This window comes from Phaseolus vulgaris, chromosome 2, assembly GCF_000499845.2.
Source record: "Phaseolus vulgaris cultivar G19833 chromosome 2, P. vulgaris v2.0, whole genome shotgun sequence".
Lineage (NCBI taxonomy): Eukaryota > Viridiplantae > Streptophyta > Magnoliopsida > Fabales > Fabaceae > Phaseolus > Phaseolus vulgaris.
The window spans coordinates 45,553,711-45,577,979 of record NC_023758.2 but is presented as its reverse complement, the minus strand read 5'-3'; the positions used below and the strand labels follow the sequence as shown (position 1 = coordinate 45,577,979).

The 24,269-nt window shown below is 31.3% G+C and overlaps 3 protein-coding genes across 6 annotated transcripts; 2 read left to right on the top strand and 1 right to left on the bottom strand.

The window, feature by feature from the left end:
• Positions 1–266: 266 nt before the first annotated feature.
• Positions 267–829, top strand: LOC137809539 (uncharacterized). Its single transcript, XM_068610647.1, has 2 exons — positions 267–321; positions 408–829. Exons 1-2 carry the CDS (start codon positions 267–269, stop codon positions 827–829), a joined length of 477 nt encoding a protein of 158 aa, XP_068466748.1.
• Positions 830–9,498: 8,669 nt separating this feature from the next.
• On the top strand, positions 9,499–10,337 carry LOC137809814 (uncharacterized). The gene has a single exon (XM_068610884.1). The coding sequence runs from the start codon at positions 9,576–9,578 to the stop codon at positions 10,107–10,109; it is 534 nt and encodes a 177-aa protein (XP_068466985.1). The 5' UTR covers positions 9,499–9,575; the 3' UTR covers positions 10,110–10,337.
• Positions 10,338–12,167: 1,830 nt separating this feature from the next.
• On the bottom strand, positions 12,168–22,760 carry LOC137812605 (CBS domain-containing protein CBSCBSPB5-like). 4 transcript variants are annotated; one of them, XM_068614713.1, is made up of 15 exons: positions 22,622–22,760; positions 18,402–18,551; positions 17,316–17,475; positions 17,089–17,221; positions 16,817–16,987; positions 16,608–16,689; positions 16,382–16,495; positions 16,172–16,238; positions 15,932–16,037; positions 15,789–15,856; positions 14,387–14,496; positions 14,153–14,283; positions 13,341–13,426; positions 13,170–13,259; positions 12,168–12,646 (listed from the first exon to the last, which is right to left on the bottom strand). In XM_068614713.1, the coding sequence occupies exons 2-15, from the start codon at positions 18,533–18,535 to the stop codon at positions 12,470–12,472; spliced, it is 1,629 nt and encodes a 542-aa protein (XP_068470814.1). In that variant the 5' UTR covers positions 18,536–18,551; positions 22,622–22,760; the 3' UTR covers positions 12,168–12,469. The 4 variants fall into 4 exon arrangements, with proteins under 4 accessions (XP_068470814.1, XP_068470813.1, XP_068470815.1 ...); XM_068614712.1 differs by lacking the exon at positions 22,622–22,760 and adding an exon at positions 18,632–18,968; XM_068614714.1 differs by lacking the exon at positions 22,622–22,760 and adding an exon at positions 18,632–18,968 and having other exon boundaries at positions 16,850–16,987.
• Positions 22,761–24,269: the final 1,509 nt, after the last annotated feature.

The following is a 24,269-nucleotide window of genomic DNA, read 5'->3' as shown; positions in this document are numbered from 1 at the left end:
TTACCGGACAAAATCATTATTAGACTTAATTAGACTTAATTACAGGAATATAATCACTATTAATGAGTTTATAATTAGACTTAATTATAGGAATATAATCACTGTTAATGGGTCTATAATTAGTCTTAATTACAGATGTTATGTTAGAAAAAGAATCTGTACGATTCTGTACGGTTCTAATGCTAACATAAAATATTTTTTCATGGTATCAGAGCACAAAACTCTGATACCCGACAAACACAAAGCAAAGGCAACGGTGCACAACCATGGCAGCTGCACCAGAAAAGAATAATGCCAACAAAGCAGAGCACGAAGGAGGAGGTGCTAAGAATACCTACTCGCGCCATATGATCTCAACGCAAGTGACAATCCCGGAAACATAATCACGCAAGTCCAATTGCGCGGAGAAAATTACGACGAATGGGCAAGAGCAGTAAAGATCTCGCTTCGTGCCCGGAGAAAATGGGGCTTCATTGATGGAACACATATACCAGAGGATGAGGCACCCGACCTTGAAGATTGGTGGACCGTGCAGTCCATGATTGTCTCTTGGATTCTAAACACCATTGAACCAAGCTTACGATCCACAGTAGCATATGCTGAGACTGCACATAACTTGTGGGAAGACATTAAAGAAAGATTCTCGGTCGTGAATGGACCTAGAATTCAACAACTAAGGTCGGACTTGTCAAGATGCAAGCAGGAGGGAATGGTGGTGGCAACTTACTTTGGAAAATTGAAGGTCCTTTGGGATGAGCTTGCTAATAGTGACAAAATTCCATCTTGTACGTGTGGTGGATGCAAGTGTGGGATTGGTGCTCAGTTGTAAAAACGAAGGGAGGAGGAGAAGGTTCATCAACTCCTTATGGGGTTGGATGACGCAAGCTACGGGACAGTAAGATCAAACATTCTGGCCTCAGACCCATTGCCGTATCTGAACCGCGTATATGCTATGTTGGTACAAGAAGAAAGAGTGAGAATGATGGCCAAATCAACGGAAGAAAGGGGGTTGGTCGTGGGTCTCGCGATGCAGGCCAACTACAAAGAAAAAGGGCGTGGAGATATGGTAGAAAAATTAATGACGTGCAGTCATTGCGGTAAAAATGGTCACGACATGAAGGGATGCTTCCAATTGATCGGATATCCCGAATGGTGGGGTGACAGACCAAAAAGTGAAGGCAAATGGAACGGCAGGGGACGCCAAGGGATGCGAAACAAAGGTAACCCGACACGTGCAAATGTGGCACACGCTAGTGGAAGCAACAGTCAAGCCAACAATGACGACAAGAAACTTGAGATGGCAAGTCTGACCAATGAACAATGGAAGGTACTGGTTGATATGATCAGCAAACAAAAATCAAATGAATCAGAGAAAATGACTGGTAAGAGCATTTGGGATTTGTGGATTATTGACAGTGGGGCATCAAACCATATGACCGGGTCACTGGAAAATTTGAGTGAAAAGGAAACTATACAAGGGTGCCCCGTGGGGTTACCCGATGGTGAACGTGTTCTAGCTTGCGAACAGGGAACAGTGACTCTTGAAGAAGGACTTGAATTGAAAAATGTCCTTTATGTTCCCAAATTAAAATGCAATTTACTTTCAGTACCTCAATTGACGGATGAAGAAAATTGTGTTGTAACATTCACTAATAAATTGTGTATTATACAGGACCGCACTTCGAGGACGCTGATTGGAGCAGGTGAACGGAAAGATGGGTTTTATTGGTATCGTGGGGTACGGAAGACTCAAGCATGTCATGTCAAGATGGAAAATCAACTAGCACTTTGGCACCAAAGATTAGGACATCCGTCATTTAAGATTGTGCAAATGCTTCCTGATATAAGTGGGAAATGTACTCGTGATGAGTTGAATAAAGTTTGTGAAGTTTGTGAAAAATCGAAACAAACGAGAGATAAGTTTTTCTTAAGTGCGCATCAAGCTTTGAATATTTTTGATTTAATTCATTGTGGCTTATGGGGTCCTTATAAAACTCCTTCATCCTGTGGTGCTTCATATTTTTTGACAATTGTGGATGATTGTTCACGGGCAGTTTGGATCTATTTGTTAAAAGAAACAACAGAGGTATGAGTGACTTTGAAATTTTTTTTCACACTCGTTGAGAGGCAATACAACAAATGTGTTAAAATGGTTTGCTCTGACAATGGAACTGAATTCATGTGTCTAAAACAATATTTCATTCAACAAGGTATCCTTCACCAAACTTCCTGTGTCGGGACCCCGCAACAAAATGGACGCGTCGAACGCAAGCATCGGCATATTCTGAATGTTGCTCGGTCATTACGGTTTCAAGACAATCTTCCCATTAAATTTTGGGGGGAATGCGTTTTGACTGCAGGCTACTTAATCAATCTCACACCATCTTCCATTCTAAAAGGAAAAACCCCTTATGAAGTGATCCATGGATGTGTACCCAGTTACGCGCACTTACGAGTATTTGGTTCATTATGTTATGCTCATAATCAAAATAGACAGCGGGATAAATTTGATAGTCGTAGCCGAAAATGTGTGTTTGTCGGGTATCCATATGGCCAAAAAGGATGGAAATTATTTGATTTGGAAACAGAAACTTTCTTTGTCTCTCGTGATGTACATTTTTTCGAAAATAAATTTCCATATTTTGAAGCCAAAAAGATGGACACTGCACCACCATTGCAAAACCCAATTATTGTCAACTCTTTAGAAACTGGAACGGACCCACATTTTCTTCATGAAGTTGCCTCCTCAAACCTAGATGAATGCATCGTCAACCAACCCATTGCATCTCCCATTCCAGCCAAGGAGGATTCTACCCTCACAGATGACTTCGACCACACTATCAACGACTCCGATCCGTGCATAGAAGCCTCGACGCTACCCGCGGATCCACCGCCGCGTCCGACGGAGACGGCGCCGTCGGTTTCTTCACCACCGCTGACGACCGCGGTTCCCCTTGGGCGAGGGCATCGCGCGAAGCTGCCTTCCGTACGGTTACGCGATTTTGTCGCAGTCACCACGATACCGTCAAGCCTCTCTGTTCCGTCACCTCCTTCAACAGAATCCTCAGGTGTTTCGTATCCTATACATGATTTTGTGAATTGTGATTCCTTTTCTAAACATCATCAAAGTTTTCTTGCCTCTTTACACACCGAGCAGGAACCCCTGTTCTTTTCTCAAGTGGTCCGAGAACCCCGGTGGCGTGATGCTATGGCATAGGAGATTCATGCTCTCGAACTCAATGACACCTGGAAACTCACCGCTCTCCCTCCTGAAAAGAAGGCACTTGGGTGTAAATGGATCTACAAAATCAAATACAACTCGGATGGAACAATTGAAAGATTCAAGGCTCAATTGGTAATTCTTGGCAATCATCAAGTAGAGGGTTTGGATTACAACGAGACGTTTTCTCCTGTCGTAAAGACGGTAACCATTCGCACAACTCTAGCAGTAGCAGCCGCAAAAGATTGGGAGCTTCATCAGATGGACGTTCACAATGCGTTTCTCCATGGTGATCTTGATGATGAGGTTTATATGAAACTCCCTCCTGGCTTCAAGAATCTCAACCAGGGGCAGTGTGCAAGCTTCAAAAGTCTCTATATGGCCTCCGACAGGCCCCCAGGTGTTGGTTTGCTAAACTATCTTCTTCTCTCACTCGTTACGGTTTCCAACAATCCCCGAAGGATCATTCCCTGTTTACTCTCAATAATAATGACATACAGTTGGTTGTGCTAGTCTACGTTGATGATCTTGTGATTGCAGGGAATAATGGTACTGCCATCCAATGTTTTAAAGGCTACTTAAATCAATGCTTTCATATGAAATATTTAGGCCGCCTCAAGTACTTCCTGGGGGTTGAAGTTGCTCGCTCCCCCAACGGAATCTTCCTTTGTCAGAGGAAATATGCCTTAGATATCATTACTGAAGTCGGATTGTTGGGTGCGAAGCCCGCCACTACACCATGTGAAGAAAATCACAAATTGAGCTCCGCTACTGGTTCTTTTCTTTCTGACCCGGCTACTTATCGTAGACTTGTTGGGAGGTTAATTTATCTGTGTTTCACTCGACCTGACCTTGCCTACAGTGTCCAAGTTTTATCTCAATTTATGCAAAATCCACGCTCCGAGCATTGGCAAGATGCTCTTCGTGTTGTTCGATATTTAAAGGGGCATCCTGGACAAGGAATACTCCTACCTCGAGAGAACAACTTACAACTCTTTGGGTGGTGTGATTCTGATTGGGCAAGTTGTCCACTGACACGGAAATCTCTCACCGGATGGTTTATTCAACTCGGCACTTCCCCAATCTCTTGGAAAACCCAGAAACAACAAACGGTTTCTGCCTCCTCTGCTGAGGCTGAATATCGATCAATGGCTAAGACCACCCCGAGAATTAAATCTACATGTTCCTCATCCTGACCCAATTCGTCTTTATTGTGATAGTCAAGCAGCACTTCACATTGCTAAAAACCCGGTCTTCCACGAACGCACCAAACACATTGAAGTTGACTGCCACCTTGTTCGAGATGAAATCATTCACAAGCGCCTTCTTCCATCCTATGTGCCCACACATACACAACTAGCTGACCTTTTCACCAAAGCTCTCGGTGCTAAAAAGTTTGGAGCCATCTTGGTCAAGTTGGGCATTCAAGACTTACATGCTCCAACTTGAGGGGAGGTATTACCGGACAAAATCATTATTATACTTAATTAGACTTAATTACAGGAATATAATCACTACTAATGAGTCTATAATTAGACTTAATTATAGGAATATAATCACTGTTAATGGGTCTATAATAATATGTCATTACAAATGTTATGTTAGATGGGTCTGTACGGTTCTAATGCTATGGTTATATATATATATATATATATATATATATATATATATATATATATATATATATGTATCATTGCTATAGATGAAAGACAGATTGAATAAAACATAAAATATTCTTTCATCATGAATTTATTCTCATAGCATTAAAAAAAAGAGTGTTATTTCATCATGTAAAAAAGAAATTAGGAGATGGTATAAAATACGAAGGGTGATTTTTTTATTCTTATTTTTTAAAAGTGTTTATTTAATGAAATCAATAGATTTTTTATGTGTTTGTGTTGTATATTAATTTTAAAAATCAAATTTAAAATTGTTCTAAAATAAGTTATTATTTAAAAAAATATTTTATTAAAGAAGTGTTACTTTGAAAAAATTAAAGTGCCCTGATAATGTATGCATAGACCGTGACTTTATTATTTACACACAGCATTCAATTCAATTCAATATCGCTAAACATTTCCTTTATCATATTTGTTCAGACCAATGACCTTGACTCTACTATTTCCATAACAATTCTTCTTTTTATTTATAATAACATAAACCCTGCCTACCTCATTCAATTATATTTTCTAAACATTCTACTTTACTCACTTTATTTATATTTTTTTAAAAATAAGTTAAATATTTTTAATATATCAAAACACTCTATAAAATAATTATTTTTTTAATTTCACAACGTATTTCAAACTCAACTTTTTTTAAAAAATTATCATTTTATGCTATAATCGAAAATTTGACAACTTTGATGTAAAAAAATAAACAAAAGTCTTCATAGCTATTTAGTACTTTTGTGCATTTTTTATATTGAAGACTTCACTTACAAGATATGAAATAAAATAATAATTAAACAGGTTTATTGAGTTAATCATAATCGTCCTTAATTAGTACGACTTCTTCATAAATTTTATATGCAATTGTGTTATTCAAATTGAAGTTTTATAGGTCATCCACGATTATAGTCAAATGAAGTTGTTCCTTATGCTAATAATGTGTCTAAATATGTATATTTTTTTGAATTGAGCATTATTATAAATTTCACTACAAGAAAATCATGAAATATAAACTATTTTTTAAAGACAAAATATAAGTAGTTGTTATAGTGATTAAATTATAGACCATTTTAGAGACTATAAAATTTTTGGTTTCTAAATTAGTTTTTATTATTGTTAAATAGTTTCTAAATTGGTATCTAATTAGCAACCAATGTTTTTGCTACCAAATTTAGAAACTAAATAATTGGTAGTTAAAACCTTTGTAGCTAATTAGATACCAATTTAGAAACCATTTAACAATAATAGAAACCAATTTTCTTTTATATCGTCTCTAATTTTAATAGAATCTTATAATAATACCATACAGAAGAAAAAAAAACATGTGTAATCAATATTTTTATGATAAAGAATTGAAGACTTGAGTAAACTTAATGCATATTGAACAAGTCTAATGCATATTGAAAACTTAAGTAAACTTAATGCATATTGAACAAGTCTAATGCATATTGAAAACTTAAATAAACTTAATGCATATTGAAAAGTCTAAAGTTGAGATATAACAAATTTTGAGTAGCAAAATAAAGATTCGCAAATGAAAAAATAAAATAAAATTAAAGAAATAAAGAAGATAATTTTTTTATATTATTCAACAAGCGTTTAAATAATTAAACACTTAAAACTACTGAAAGTCGAACATTGTTATGTAAAAAGATAAATAATAAATAAATATATTAAAAAAATAAAAAAAAAGTTATTTGACAATAAAATTAATATTTATCTTTAATTAGATACAACACCTTATTTAAAAGAAAGCCACATAAAAATAAAGTGTAATAAGACTGGTGATAAAAGGGTGTCACGTGAAAGTAAAAGTTAACTTTATGAATTTTAAACAAATCTCCTAATTTATTTATAGACAATAAGTATTTAATTTTTAATTTAAAAATAAATTTTAGTCAATATCTTAATTGAATAATATGTACTAACTTGATTAGTGAATAAGGCTGCGAATTTAATTTGCAAAAAATAGAATTTAGTAATGATCTTAACCTTGTCATTTTGAACAAGTATTTTAGTTTCTACACAAAGTGTATAACTATTATTTCACTCTGAATCGAATTCAAAATAATTGGATATTGTCTTTAGATAAACTTTCACCGTATGGATATTTTGAAGGAAAGAAAATGAACAAACAATTAAGATTAAAGACAATGAGTAAACTAAATTTAAATGTTTGAACATAAATTGCAAGCATTAATAAAATAAAATGTACATAAAATTACAACCAAGTGAATATTCCACTGCATTATTACAAGTTTTTTTTTTCCGTACATTTGGAAAAGTAAATTTTATTTATATTCTTTTTCATTCAAATAAATATGGTTTGACATGAGACACGTTAGGTATAAATGAATATTATTAGGGGTGGTAGAATATGTGTGGCCAATACTATAGATCTAGAAACTTCTCTAAAAAAATTCCACAAAACAATAAATACCCATAAGACATTAAATATAAATTACTCCATAGTTCAACCTAGATTGAAAACCATGATAAATATTGAAGAAACAATTATCTTGTGTCAAGATAAATCATTATGGAACTACAAATGAAAAAACTAGGTTGAAAACTCACATTTGAGTGAAAATGAAAGCAAAAACTGAAGATGAAAAACTTGTACCTATTTATTTTAAATATAATAAAATATAAGTGAATTAATAAAAATAAAGAAGAATGGATATAATGGCAAAAAGAATTAGAGAAAATTTACCTTCAATATTAATATTGGGATACTTTATTTCTTAACGAGAAACTCAAGATCGAACTTGTATAAACTAAAATACTAAATAAATTAGTAATATTAGCAATTTAAAACAAAAATCATTATAAGAATAATATATTAATCAATGAACAAACATTCGGTGTAAATATATATCTGTTAAAATTAAGTTGTCCAATAAATTTTTCTTTAGGAATAATTTGGTTAAGTTGGTTGAACATTGTGGTATGATTTTGTAAACTCTTTACTTTTATTCAATTTTTATAAATAAAAAGGTACTCATTTTTATTTTTACAGTTTTACCCATCAATAAAAAAAATCTAAATTAGCAGCAACAAGATAAACAAGGGCAGCTACCTCAAAATAAAACATTTAAAATTCATGATTCGATGTAATTGGGCCCTGGGTCCATTGCTACCAACTAAATGGATCCAAAACTAGAAATAACAAATTTTTCTCCCTGCACACCAACAAATCGCTTCCTGCACTCCATATTTTCGGAAAAAATTATTTTATCCCTTTTAAAAATGACTTCTGGATTACTTTTTCTGAAACATTTCTGGAACACACTTTACCTAACATATTTTATGAATTCTGGATTTATCATTTCAGAAATTAAAAAATATATTCTGAAAAGAATATTCAGAAATTGTTTTTTACTTTATGGATTTCTTATTCCAGAAACACACTTTATTTACGGAAGTCCTATTCTGTAAACAACTTTTCTTACGGAAAGTTTATTCCAGAATCACCCAAAATATTAAAGATAATTCTGGTATTTAAAAGAATATAGGGGTGCAGGAAGAAAAATGTACGGGTGCAAGAAGAAATACCCCAAATCCAAATAGAGTGACCGAAAAACCTGATAAAAATTTGGCCATTTCTTTATACACTCTCATAGTTTACACGTACACTGTTATGAAGGTGGTTGAAAGATCATATTATACCTTTGTTTTCATCTTTATCGTCACTTCTTTTTATTAATATTATATTTTTTTGTATGTTGTATTATGGATGGACTTAATAAAAAAATTAAATTCTATATTTTATAAGTCATTACTTTTTATAAAAAAGTTTATGAATTGTGTAGTTTATAAATAACTTTTTTGAATTATATTATCTGAAATATTTCTTTTAAGTCCATATATGACACAACATATAATGACAAAAAATAAGCATGTTTTTAAAAATTTCATAATTTTTTTTTTGAAATTTAAATAAATCTTTGAGACACAATTACTTATATTAGATTAATCTTATATTTTATAGTGCATTCAAAAATAATTTATAGAACCCATCTCATACATAAATATTAAAAAAAAACATAAAAATATTTTATATAAAACTAAACACGTAGTTTCATTAGGAATTTGGATTTACACAACATACTCATTTTGAATAATTTATAAAATATCTACTCATTTCAACAATAAATTTTAAAAATTAAACTATTTTTAAAAATCCCTCCAAATTCGATGTATATATTGATTACGAAAGTTTCGATCTCAAATCTTACATCATTTCAAAGCTAAAATAAATATCTTACAACGACAACATAATTAGGAGAATTATTTTCAATCCCATCCCCGATAAACAGCAGTGACCATGACTATGAACCAACCACAGGCAAGTTTTCAAGTGTTATTTCGAAAGTTAATATATTTTTTAATTTTGTCCTGATAAAAATAAGTCCAACTAAATGTTCATAAAATATTTTTACATCTTATATGGTTTATCGTTTAAACATGACATATAAGTATTAGTTATCCAATTCATTTATGAAATTATTTAATTTTATGATCTAATTAATGACCAATTAATGGAATTAACATGTTAGGATCCGTTGAAAATAATCCTTTATCTCAATCAACCCTCTTCTCTTCATGCTTTTCTTTTCTTTCCCTTTTGTATATAGTTTTAACCTAAGCATTAAGATACCCACAACAAAACCTTCACCATAACCATGACCATCACGGTGCCTCCACCACCTTCTACCCCATTGCTACACCTAACCGTCACATCACTGGAAGGCCTCAACCACTACACCTCCTTCCTCAACCCCTCCATCAAACCCTTCATCACACTCTCCTCCTCCCACCTCCTTTCCACGTCACCGCGGCTCCACCACAACCTCACCCTCCGCGTCGCACTGCATCCTTCCTTCTTCTCCGACACGCGTTCCTCCCTTCACCTTCACCTTCACCTCTTCACCAAGCGGCCCATTCTTGGACCGGCCCAACTCGGGTCCTGCCTAATCCCGGCCCACGACATTGGGTTCCTCCCCCACGGTTCCCTGCGCTACCTCAGCTACCGCCTACGAGGTAAAGACGGTGCCAAGGGACACGTCATCATTAACCTCTCCGTCAGATTGGAGAATGCTCCCTGGATCTCGTCTGACACGTGTCGCACTGTTGTTGGGATACCGGTGACAGCTATTCGGGGAACTCGCACCGATTATTGCAGCACCACGATATCCGGCACGAGTTCAGTGGAATAAATTATACTAATAATGTATTAATTGATTAATATATTATTATAATTTAAAATTTAAAAGAATGAAGCACCGAAGAAAGTGGTGTCACAAGTTGAGCAGTGGGAATGACATTTTGTTTTGTGCAAACTTGTTTTTATTGTAATTTTACTTTTCTTAATGGAACATATGTATGTGATATATGTTAATGGAAGTTAAAATTTAAGATAGATGTTATAAAATTAAAATTTAATGATTGAAATCCTGAACTTTACTTTTTTTATATGAGAATGTTAAATAGTATAATATGTGCAACTTGATCTCATATATGAATAAACATAAAATAATTTTTTTTATTAAATCTAGGAAAAGAATTTGCAATGAATATATTTGGTGTGATTTTTTTTATCTTATGTAGCGGGGATTGTGGATATTTCATTTACACTTGAACACTTAAAATATCTGGCCTCGATACTTGTATTAATAAATGTTGAGTAAATATTTTTTTTATTAATAAGAAAAAATAAAATAAATATGAATTATTTTATAAACAATTAAATCTTTACACATTATTAATATCTGTTATTTAATCTAATTATTTATTGCGTAAAAGTTATGCACTCAAGACATCAATTTAAAAAGGAAAAAATAAAAAACACATTATATGAAATGAACATTTGAGATACAATTCAATTGAATAAATGAAAAATATTCAATCTAAATATTATATGAAAAACACATTTGAGAAAAAAAAAATATTATTGCAGAAGTCTAAAAGATATATTATACCAAAATTTTGTATCAACTTGAATATTAATAATGTATAATATGAATTGTATCTCAGTTTAAATTATTGTTTCTACTAATTAATTGATGATTGTCATTATTCATTGTTTCATTAAAGAAGATTCTTAGAGAGAATAAGAATGAAGATGGAAAGAAGTATGAATACAATATTAAAAAATGTGAGAGAAGGAAAACAAAGGGATATAATAGTTCTACAAGTTGAATAGAAAATATAAAATTTAATCCAAGGCAATAATGTTAAAATATATTATGTATAATGTTAAAAAGAAGTCACATGAAGAGCTGATTCCGCGATGAACTTTCTTGCAAATCTCAATGTTTTTAGGTTAGGTTAAATTAGTATAAATTGAATTTAAAATTTTAAAACCTAAATGACATACAATGATAGTATAATTTTTCATTTATAAGGAAATATACAAATACAAGTAAATAATTTCATATAAAATTTAACAAAAGTAAATACAAATGTTTTTAATCTACTGTGAAAATCTAACTAAACCGATCGATTCTACGAGAAATTGATATAATGAGAATAGCAAAAATATGAATTGAAATATTATGTAATATTAAAAATATAAATTTAATTATCACCTATGCGATCTTGATTTCATCATACCATTAAAACCTAAAACCAGTATGTTCACCAGTATAACTATCCATGCAAATTTAAAAAACATTGATTTATACATACAATTGTTCAAGTTATTTTTAAACATCTTTAAATCACCTTTCACTTCTTGATCTCACAAGAAAGAGTTCTCACCATAGTAACCTTTTTTATTTCAATCTTTTCAAGAACTTTCTTGATGTTTAAAAAGTTCATCTCTCATAAATCCTAAATCATAAATCAATAAAAAATAAAAAATTGATCATTTTTCTTATTAAGTCATTCGTATTTATAAGAAAAAATGACTTTTCACAGTATATACAGTACTGAACAATAATTTTAAAAAATTCGTTGATTTAGTTGGTCGATTCCCATAAACTTTGTTGAGAATTTCAATTAGACATGTTTTTAAAATTTCACTCAAGAGACTTCTTAGGCCAATCTCTTAGAAATTGATTTCTTATAAATCAATTTTCTAGAGGTTAATCTTCTCAAAATCAATTATCTTTATAACTAAAGATCATCCTTAAGACAATAGAAAATTTGTGAAAATCCTGTAAACCGATCTTTTAAAAACCAATAACTAAATATCATCCTTTGAACAATAACCTTCATTTTCAACTACTTAACCCTATCACCGCGATACAATTAACCTTATCACCACGATACAATTATTAACTCAATTATGATTTATTAACATCTCACGGAGGAAACACTAGATACACATGATGAGGTTGGGAAATCTGTAAATTACAAATTTACAAGTGCAAGAGATGAAACATCCCTATTTTATAAACAGTGAAATAAAAATGATTTTCCTCTGTTCCTCGTATAATATTTTAATACAAATACAAAATGGTTATACAAAATGCCAGAACTTAGAGAGATTGGCAAGTGCTAAAAGTATGCCCCTCCAAAGTTCCAACTAACTTTTGTTTTGGCCTCTACCCCCAACAAAAGCTGCTTCTTCCTATTATTGACTTCGTCTCACAAACGCCAAAAGGCCTAAGGCAGCAACAAATGCAGCTCCAGCAGCAATGGTGCCGTATGCTGTTGTCCATGATTCTGAATTACCATATTTCCAGCTTACTGAACATGAATCATTTCCATAACCCCGTGCTCCTGAGTAGTCTAAATGCAATCTCAATCCCTACAAAATTCAATGTCAAACTTATTTGAGACAGATTCCTACTGATACTATAATGAATTACAAATGAAACAAATTTAAAGTAAAGTGGCAGTCTTATTGATCCTGACGCCGGTTTTTCCCGTTCACAAAATCAGAGACTAATTTCCTTAGTGTTATTACTACTGTGATAGATCTGAGAAATTCTCTTGTGATGTAATACGGGAGGTGTGAATGCAAATTTTCTAACCAACTATGAAAATTAAAGTTGAACTCTTTTAACCTTTCTTGATCTCAACAAAATCAAATTTCAAAAATAGCGGTAGCTGTACTGTGAGAGGAATGCATTATATATTCTACCCACATTTTTAAGTTCTTTTACCTTTTAAGACAATTGATTCTTGATACACACAACCATAAACATTTTTTATGTTGTTATTCCATTTTGATATTTTTTAAACCATATAAAAAAAAGGAAAAATGACTGAAATTTTCTTCAATAACATATCTTTAGCTCTTCCCCTTTCCAAATTCCATTCAACCATACCTTTAAACCAGCCGCCTTGGCGTGGTCTACAGCTGCGGCAAGATCACTGTCCGAAGCCAGTACAACTTTATCATTTTCTTCATCTTCGTACTACAAACAAATTGACCAGCTTGCGTTAGTAAAAGGTGAAAAGATAGACAGAGGAATATAAATATAACATTTGAAACTTACCAAAATTTGAGGGAGGTTCGTGGGGTCAATTTCATCACCGACTCTATGAAGAATGCAAGTTATTACCTCTGCCAAGCACCGAGTATCTGAACTTGCATGAAAGCACGCAAACCACTCAACTGATATCTTTTACGTAATGCATAATTAACGTGTAAGTTGAAACAGAGCTTCTTCAGGCAATAAACATGTTTCTTGCGGTTACAGAATATCCATTATTACCTTCTTCCTTTCTCCCCTTGAAAAAAATTATAATAGAAGGAAAGAAGACGTGTTTCACCAAAATCCATTATTATTTATTTCCTCAAAACAAAAACAAAAAACAAGTATTCGTCTTTGCATATCACTACCACAGTCCTAAGTCATCAATGTTGAACTACAGAAGTTTCTCACGTCTTATCACTATTTATTTCTCCTCTTTCTCTCTTTAATTCAACAATATTAATAAGGCACGATCCCGTCTCTAAATTATATGGGCTATACAATATGTGCAGCTAACCTTACTCAAAGCTATAATTAAAAATACAGATTTAGGTATCAATTGACTGAAGACATGCAAACCAGTCAAATGCAGCTGAGACTACTAAAAGTTATGATATTTTGCCAATCAATCCATTACATATCACCATTATACAACTAATTTAAATTTTAAATAACATTTTTTTAAATTTGCTTGCTGATTAAATTAAGTATAATATTTTATTATTAAAGTGAAATTGTAATAAGGTTTGTTAAGGAAAATTTGCTTGTCAAAAGATGGAGAGGGAAAACACACATGTAAAGACCTGGTTGGAAACATGTTATAGTTGACATACCGCATGTGAATCTATGCAATCTTCCCTTCCTGTCTTGTACTTTGAAGGAAAATGCGTTCGGCATGCTCCCGAGATATGAAAGGGATCTCCCTGTTTCTCCTCCCTCAGAAATCATTTTCAAGGAAGTTTCGCTGCCATGTCAATAAATAGCATGTAATTAAATTAAAATTTTGAAAATAACTTTTCCCAGCAACATGAATGCATATTTGCAAAAAAATGAAAATATATATAAACCTCTGGTTATCGTCATCCTCCCCATTTGGAACTAAGGACATGGCTGAATCCCAAAATTTTTGTATCATGGAGTTGGCTGCTTCATTATTCAAGCTAGCACTATTTCCGACCTAATCAGTGAAGAAAATGATACCATCATTACAAATGTTAAGAAGATCATGAAGCTAAAAAAATTGAATTTCGGTATCTTATATTCAACATTAACATCAGCAATGCTCCGGTAAGTAAAAGAAACAATGTTAGAATAATATCCAGTTGGTAAAAAAAGTTGGACCTTTTCTTTTTGTCCTGGGAGCTGCATATTGCAGGTAAAAGATAGGTGGAAAAAGTGAATGGTGAGGTAGGTCGTGAGTTTGAGTAATAACAACTAGCACTAAAAATTAATACTTGTAGATTAAAAAAGTATTGCCACCAGGGGTGGGAAAAATTGAACCCTGATACTCTTCGCCAGTGATGGGACTCAAGCTACCATTGATAGTAAATTGCCAAATTGTACGGGTAAAAGAAATCCTCGATGCATCAATGGGGTAAATCAACAGAGCAAAAGTAACAGTAATTTTTTCCCCTGTATCTACTTATACGTAAGTGTAAAAACATGGAAAACAACCTCAAGGGATTTTATATAAGGATTTACTTCTCCATAATGCTTGACTCTTGGTGATTCTAAATGTTCAATTTCAGGCCATGCAAGACAGAAAAAGTTAACGCATATCTCAACACATCAGTAAACTATGTGTACGACGCTAATCAACCTGACTAAGGCACACGTTTTTGTGTTAACGAGTCTTGTCGTGCTGATTATGGTATGGATGGTATAAAATTTTACTACTCTTTTCATTATATTTAATTTTTTACCCCAACTAATGTTCATTGTGTTGTATGCTACGCCTACGTCTTAACGCATGTGGAGGTTGAAGCCAGGAAAAAGAAAGGAACGAAGTGCTCTCTGATTTTATTTGGCTTTTCTAAATTTATTAGTATGATATGCCACCTCCTTTTCTCTTCTTGATACCCAGTTCCATGCTTTAAGAACATTCTTAACAGGAAAAATAGTTAACATCGGTTAAGCTTTTGTTGATAATGAATTAGCAAGATTTCATTTTCTTATATTTTCAAGACGAGGCTTAAGAAAATGGGTAAAGAAAAAAGAGGGTGGCAATTTTCTCCCAAGTTTAAAATCAAAATGCTGGCTGAAGACCCACTCATCAATAAATTGCATACATATTTAGATGTCAATTCATATATGAAATCTGCATTTAGTTTTTAAGGTCATGAAAAGTAACTAGGAGAATAATTTACTACAACTTACAAGTAAACAGCCAATTACTGCATTTCAACAAGGATTCAATAGAGGTTTCATGCAATCAACAGCAGTAGGTTTACACAGTTCTAGAAAACATACCTGACTAGCTGTCGCCACAGCCGCGTGAGTTATATGAATTACATCAACAGTAGCAACAACAGTACCATCTGTTTTTAACCATCCAAATCAGAAAAACATTGATGTAGGAACTTGTTCGTCATCTCATATACAATTTATATTACCTCTATCAACAACGGGAAGATGCAAAAATTTCCCATCATGCATAGTGTGAAGTGCATCGACTATTGGTGTATCAATTATTGCACATTCAGGATTTGGAGTCATGACCTGTAGATTGTGTTGATTATAGGTCAGATAAAAGGGACAAGAAACGATAACTGGACGAAAGCTCATAAAAACTTTTTCTAAAACATGAAGGAAAACGTGGTCCTGAACATTACTAGATCTAGTTGTAGTGGTACCTTCTCAACAAGAGTAAACGCTGGAGAAAGACTTTGCGCTATCACCCGCATCAAGATGTCATTTGAACTGAAATTTGTGTGTAGGTAAAGTAGTACATCAAAAAACAATACTGATGATAATCGTTTAAAAATTTAACTTTCAAATGTAGGAGGTAAAAGTAACTTTTCAGAAAAATAGGTCGGGTGCAATGTCCATAGCAACACACTTACGTAAGGATACCACAAGGTTTGTCATCAACCGTCACAACTGCAGAGCTTACACGAAGTTCAAGCATCTTCTTTGTTGTCGCCAAAACTGAGTCTGTTGGTGAAACTGTAACAACTCTGGAAAGTGCAAGTATCTGCTGAATTATCTTGGTATAATAATTCCAACACGCAAGCAAATTAAATCTCAGACAATTTTTGTTCAGCTAAAACAAAAGAAAGTATTACCTACTTTGAATTCTCAGGAATGATTGTAGACAAAGATGGCTTAAATATGTGCTCGCGAAGTGTCTCAAAGAACGTTGAATTGGTGCCTGCATAAAGGCCAAATTAGCATGAAACAAAACCGGGGCAAAAGAAGCTAGGAACCCAACTACAGTGTCGAATGATGCTAACTCAAAATAAAAAAGTAGCCATGAAAAAAGAAAATTCTGTACAAACCAGACGTAGGTGTTCCCCAGTGTTTTTCGATACCTTCAACAGCAGCCGCAATTGCCTTTCCTTTCTCTGCTGCCCTTTCCATACGGGCAATGGCATCATACAAACACTTTGCTATGTCAAGTATGGCAACAACTTCTCCGTTCTCCACCACAGGTAAATGTCTGAACCTCCCTGAAAACATAAAGCATCCTTGTATTTATTCAAAAGGCACCATACAGAAATAACAATTAACTTGAAAAGGTGTGCGGTGCCTCTCTCCGTATACTACCAACCTTGCACCATCTTTTGGAGGGCTTCCACAGCAAGAGTGTCAGAAAGGACAAATACTGGATTCCTTGTCATAACCTTGGAAACGGTTGTTTCTTCGAGATTAACCTCACGAGCAATAACTCTTGTTGCTATATCCTTTAACCACAAAATTATAATGTATGTAAAACAAAAGTCCCAGTGTTTTTCTTTTCTTGTTAGTGGGTGTCATAAAAAGAACTTCAAGATTTACCTTGTCTGTGAGGATTCCACAGAGCAATGCATTAGAATCAGTTAGCAGTAGAGCATCTACTTTGCGAGCAGCCATCCTACGGCAAGCTTCATAGATGGTTGTTGTTTCAGGAACTGTCAATGCCTTTGAAAGCCGCAATGATTTCACAGTTCGCTCTCCCCTGATCGAATTCCAAGTACAAAACAATTGTATCATTACCATTATCATCACATGATTTAAATGATAAAACCATAATAACCATTATCTGACTCATCTCTTCTTACATTTCCGAGCACGAAGACATCACAAATTTGTTTAATTTAAAATCAATCTAATTTCAGAGCCTTGAACAGATGCTTTGTGAATGCTTAATTAATAAACAACTCTATATAATGCATCAATTAGCCAAACGTGAGAATATGCGTTTCAATAAAGTGAAAATGACAATTCACAGGAACACGAATAGGATTTCTATTTATTATAATATTTCAATTTGAATTCATTTTTGGAATCGCGTTAGCTCTTGCAATACCCAAAATAAATCTGTATTTTGTATAACTTAAATTTAAACAAATAAATATTTTCAAAAATACATTAACCATATTATAATAAAAGCATTTTTTATACATAAATTAAATTTAAAATCTACGATAAAAAAAATTATACTGTGAAACACAACTATTTGTGATAATTAAGAAGTTTTTATAAACAATACAGATTTAGATTAAAAATAAATAAATAAATAATAGATGAAATTTTCTTTTTCATTTTTATTTATCAGATGATTAGAAGCTATATATTTGTCCCTTTTATTTATAAAACTTAATCTGTACGTTTTTTCATTATTTTGAAGAACACTGTGAAGTAACATGAAGAACTTATAAATTTAAGACATTTGTATTATCAACTAAATTGGTCATATTTTAATATTTTAAGTCTAATATTTTAAAAAATAGATAAAAAAGAAACTCTTAAAATTTATTTAAAAAGTTCTGGTTAAATATGACTATTTTATTTTATAGGTAGGAGAATTAAACGAAAAGCAAAAACGCAGAGAGAAAAATAGCAGGAAGCGTGAATATGAAAACAATGAGAAGGAGAAAGTACACGGTGCGCGATGACGGGAACGCTTTACGAGTAGTAAGGTCAAGCGGCGAATACTCAGTGGATTTCTTCCTATTCTGCGAGGGGCTGTTCAACAACGAGCTGCCCCTTCGAGAAGAACCACCGTGGCTTGACATCTTTCCCGAATGCTACCTGTAACCGCTCAAATTCAGATAAAATGTAATGATGATATTGAAAAGCGTATAACGAAATTAAGAAGAAAAGAAAGGTACCGGAAAGTGCGAAAGAAAGGCGAATCAGGACAGAAAGGGGTAGAGGCGGTCGGAAAATGAAGGTTAGTTCCCGGTGACCAGCCGGTGAAGAGACAGAGAGATAGAGAAGGAACATGGTGGTTGTGTAGCTAGCTGAAAGAAAAAGGACGGGGTGGTGGGAGAGGAGAACTTGACGCCGATTCGAACGGGACCAATGCTGGTGGGAACAGCAAGTGCGGTAAATTCGACACGCACACTGTGATTGAAGGCTAAGAAAGCATGCCAATGGTACGTTCAATGCCTTCTAACGAATTCAGTTATATACGTGGAAAAATCTATATCTTGAGAAATGCAGGACATGCTATAATAATAGATTACATGTTAATAAGTGAGAAAAACAAATCAAGAATAAAATTTAAAACTTAAAATATAGAGAAAGAAAGTATAATTTTAGAAATATAGTTTATATTTTAAAAATAAATTTATCAACACGACCTTGCAATCAATTACTATTTTTTTTAAAAAAAGTTAAATATTAATAATTATAAATGATTTTACTGACCAACTTTAACTTATCACAATAAAGAGAATAAGTTTAATATATGTATAAAATATATTAAATAAGTAACACTAAATATATTAGTATATTAATATATATATATATAAAATATTAATATAATAATAATATGATAGTATTTTTTTAAGAGAATTTGTATATTTAAACTCTGCATAAAGACCTTTAATGAGACTATAGTTATTATGATTTAGTTATTAATTGACCATTATTTTTATGATGAGTTATTTATGATACCATAAACTCCAATATAAAACATTAAACGTTTTGTTAAATAATTCAAAGTAAGTAAGTAATATATATATGATTCCCTTTTTAACTACTATTTTATTTTATTTCAATTTTATTATTATATTTATGTTTTATTTTATTATTTTAAAAATATATGAGTGGAGATATTTCTCATTTTGTAACTTCTAGTAGTTTTTTTGAATCATTGAAGAAGAAAGGAAAAAAAATGAGGTTCGAAGGAAGATGTTTGGTTGAATAACTCAAAAGAGGAGTAACTCTCGCTTAGTTTTTTAATTTGGGAGAGATGCTAAAAAGATCAATAATGAAATTCAAGACGGCTACAGTTTTGAATTATGTTTACAATTACACCATAATTCAAAATTTAAAAATTCAGAATTAAAATTAAAATTTAGTTTTTAAAAATATAGAAGTCACAAAATGACAAATATTTCCTCTCATATATTTTAAAATAAAAAAATAAAACATAAGTATAAGAATAAAATTGGAATAAAATAAATGATAGAATAAAGCATAAATGTGTGAATGTTTTCTGTTGATAAATGTTTGTGTTGATATCAACAAGGTTATGGTGAACACTACCATTAATATATGCATCATTACACTTTTTGTAGTGTCCATCATTACCACAAAAATATTCGCAACATTGTCTTTATGTAGTGTATATTTGTTTATATACTTATATTGCATGGATGAGGTCAATTGATATTCATTAAACTTGAATTTCATAATTGTGACACAAGCATCTGAAATTAATTGCAATGCGGTGTGTGTAGGAAAAATTCTCATGTTGATGAAAACATGAAAAATCAGTTACAAAAAGATAATAGATAAATAATATATTTTTCATGTTTTCATCAACATGAGAATTTTTTCTACACTTTGCATGATATCCTAGCTAACATGGAGGAAGTCTCTGAATTGCAATAAGTTCTAGATGCTCATATCCCAGTGATGGAATTCTAGTTTCATGAAATATGAATTAATTTAATCATGCAATATAAATATAAAGCAAATATACATCAAATTATTACTGTTTTTAAATACTAAAATAAAAACATAGTATATTTTTTTAGAATTACTTCATATTTGCAATTTTATATTGATAGATAAATTACTAATTTTATCATTAGAAACTACAAACATATTCACATATATAATAACAAATAGTGTATTCACATATACTTATCTTTATAAAGATCAATAAAATGAACAATACCTGGTTTTGAAAATAACAAAATATCTTTATAAACAACATTTTTGGTAAAATTTTCATCTTCTCCTTCAAGGTCTTATTCTTTAATAAGAATTTTTGTTGAAGTTTGAGAAACACCTCCTTCCTAATAATGCAATATATAATTGACCATGACTAAAAACGTGTCGTGGAAGACAAATTCTAACATTAAGTAATATATAAATATAAAAAGTGTAATGATAAAATTGGGTAAAGTAAATAAGAGAATGTACATACCTAAAAAGAATGAAATAGTTCTTTTTGTTAAAAACATTAAACTTTCTTCTTAAGATAAATTACTAATTTTATCATTATAAACTATATACATATTTACATTTTTGTTACCATGTTTTCAAAGTTATAGATATAATACAATTAAATATAAAAACAAATGTTATAAATATATTTTTTTTAGTTGTTAACTTACTATAAATGTATAATATTATAGTTTAATGTAATAAATAATTTAATTTGGTTGCTTACAAAAAATTAATATAAAATTTGAACTAAATTAATTAATTAAGAAACAAATAAAATATAAAATTCAACAAAAATTCAATTTAATTGATTTATAATTAATTAAGAAAATGCTTTTAAAATATTTTGTTTTGAATATTTTACTTTCTTTTCTATTTTTCGAACATAATTAAATATTCACCTTAGAACCAAGTATAATTTTTACATGAGAGAGTTAAATAAACTTTTCTTACAACATTCAAATTAAAAATAAATCTTTTAGATTTTTTAACTAAAACACACTAATGTCCTCTCTCTCTCTAAAATTCAAAATAATAACTCCAATAAGAAAAATACACAAACAAAATCATTTTTTCAAAATTCAAACAAAACAAATAACAAAAACGACATTACAAAAAAATTCTTTCAAATTAAAGAAAATTCTCATTTATAAGATCTTTCCACCCAATAATAAAATTCTAAAATCAAATCAAATTCTCTTGTTGCATAACAAACTTACCAAAATGGTCAAAACAAATTCATTAAAAAACTTATTAAAAAAAAAAAAAAAAGCTGATAAAAAAAAAAAAAACTAAACCATAAGAATGAAATTCAAAAATCAAAACATATTCTCATGTATTTGTTTGTTGTATAACAAAATTTACCAAAATGTCAAAGCAAATTCAATAAAAACTTATTATATAAAATATGAATAAAAATAACTAAACCATAATCAAGAGAAATAAAAAGAAATACAATGATGACAAAGATATCATTTTATTAATGACATAATAAGAATCCTTTATTTTAGTAAGCAATCCTACCTTTTCCATTTGAATTAAGCTGCAAAGGAGACATTCATCATGTCATTCATCATCTGGATTTCTCATACACAAAGACTAAAATAAGGACACAACTTCCCAAATTTGTCATTCATCAAAAAATTAATTATTCCCATTAGTAATTTACTATTATCCCTGTTTTCCTAGGCAACTTTCATAGCATAATACCAAATATTAATCCCAAACATTTCATAAAAACATTTATTTGGACATATTTCATGATAGCATTTTCTAGGCCAACTTTTTCTTTGCAAACCTGACTCCAGATTAGGATGAAATACTTTACTTATCTTTCTCTTCTTACTCTCTCACGGTCCATTCTGCCTCTGCCTCTGTTACGTCTTCTCCGTGGATTTGTTTTTGTGCTTTCTTCCGTTTTATTCTGGTTTTGCATCATCCTGCGTTTTCATCATGCGGTGTGGGTTGCGTTGGTACTGTTACGACGGTGTTTGTGGTGGTGGATAGTGTTTTCTTGGTCGGAGGGTATATGGCGGTGGTTCATGGAGGTGGTTGTTGTGGTTGGGTGTTGTCACCGGAGTAACGTGTTGGTGGTAGTTTGTCGCGATTGTGTAAAGTATCAATCAATTAAATTAAATAAAAATGAAGGATAATGAAAAATTCATTTCGAGAGCAATGATAAAGGAGAGAGATATTACTCGAAACGCGATCCAAAATGTTGGCGAAAACTCTCCCTCGGAGAAGCCATAGAAGAATCTTGCAGCGAGTTTTCTTTATTATCTTCATCCTCTCTTCCACCTGAAAGTTTTCAAACTCCTACGCCAGAATCCGTGACTCTTGCTTCACGCCAGAACCACCAATCACGCGACGGAGGCGACACCGGCGTGACGCGCCTTCGTGCCAAGCCAATGATTGTGGTGGTGGGGAGTGGAGGTATAAGTTATGTCTAATCCTCAGCCATGTCTCCCTTTATATCTTCTCCAATATTTTGGCTCTTTTTTTCCCTCCCAGAATTTGAACATAACACCCTTCAATTGATCTTGAAAATAAAATAGTTTGAAGCAATCTCTTAATTCAAAACCGTCCCTTTAATTTAAAACAAACAAACTCAAATCTTATTTAATTGTTTTTTTAATTGGTAGTTTTAAATAAATCTTAACTGATACAACTATATTAAATATATATCATTTTACCCATAATTAATAAATTATTAAAAAAATTAAAACTCTAAATTTTTATTCTTATTTAAAATTCAATCATAATGGTCTTATTATAAATTAGTGGAACATAGAGGTCTATATTCATATTTTTTTATCCTTTTCATTTATATATATTTATTTATATATATTTATTTATATATATTTATGTTTGATATTAAAATTTGAATAGATAATGTTATTATACATACATTTATACTAACAATATAAAATTTAATTACATTATAAATAACAAAATGTCATTATTATTATTTAAAAATTATTATAAATTAATGTGAATTGACTTAAATATTTTTTACAAATTTTATTTCGTACGAAATAATGTCACACACTTACATAATCTATACATATAAATATATATATATATATAGAAATTTCCTTTTAACTATCATTTTATTTTATTTTAATTTTATCTTTAATCTTATATTTTATTTTATTATTTTAAAAATATATGAGAGGAGATATTTGTTCTTTTGTGACATCTTTATTTTTAAAAACTACATTTTAAATTTTAAATTATGAACTATAGAGTAATTGTAATCAAAATTCAAAATTGTAGCCTTCTTGAATATCATTCTTAATCTTTTTATCATCTCTTCAAACTTCAAAAACTAAGCGAAAGTCACTCATCTTTTGAGTTATTCAACCAAACATTGTAAATTAAAACATAAATGAATACATACAATTAATGTTCATATATAGATCTTGTCAATCTATGATTCTCATATTCATGTTCATACAGTTATAATAAAATAGACATTTATCTTGATCCATGAGAGATCCTTCTATCTCAATCTATCTCTTCACAATTCCGTTATTGTCACACAACTTTTTGATGCGGAACTCTATTGCTCTTGATTCCTAATTTTCATCAGAGGTAGGTTTTCATTAGATATTATATATATATATATATATATATATATTATTAAATCACATTCAAACCTAAAATCCAAACTCTATAAAGGGATTCTCCTCTTAACTGCGATTTTATTTTATTCCAATTTTATTCTTACACTTATGTTTTATTTTATTATTTTAAAAATATATGAGAGAAAATATTTATCTTTTTGTGTCATCTTTATTTTTAAAAATTAAATTTTAAATTTTGAATTTATTTTTTTATCTATAA

Coding starts and splice junctions, on each gene's coding strand:
- LOC137809539 (XM_068610647.1), top strand. CDS start 267: ATGGCAGCTGCACCAGAAAAGAATAATGCCAACAAAGCAGAGCACGAA. Junction 322..407: donor AGCAGAGCACGAAGGAGGAG/GTGCTAAGAATA, acceptor AATTGCGCGGAG/AAAATTACGACGAATGGGCA.
- LOC137812605 (XM_068614713.1), bottom strand. CDS start 18,535: ATGTCAAGCCACGGTGGTTCTTCTCGAAGGGGCAGCTCGTTGTTGAAC. Junction 16,496..16,607: donor ATCATTCCTGAGAATTCAAA/GTAGGTAATACT, acceptor TGCACTTTCCAG/AGTTGTTACAGTTTCACCAA. Junction 13,427..14,152: donor ATTGCATAGATTCACATGCG/GTATGTCAACTA, acceptor ATGCAAGTTCAG/ATACTCGGTGCTTGGCAGAG.
- LOC137809814 (XM_068610884.1), top strand. CDS start 9,576: ATGACCATCACGGTGCCTCCACCACCTTCTACCCCATTGCTACACCTA.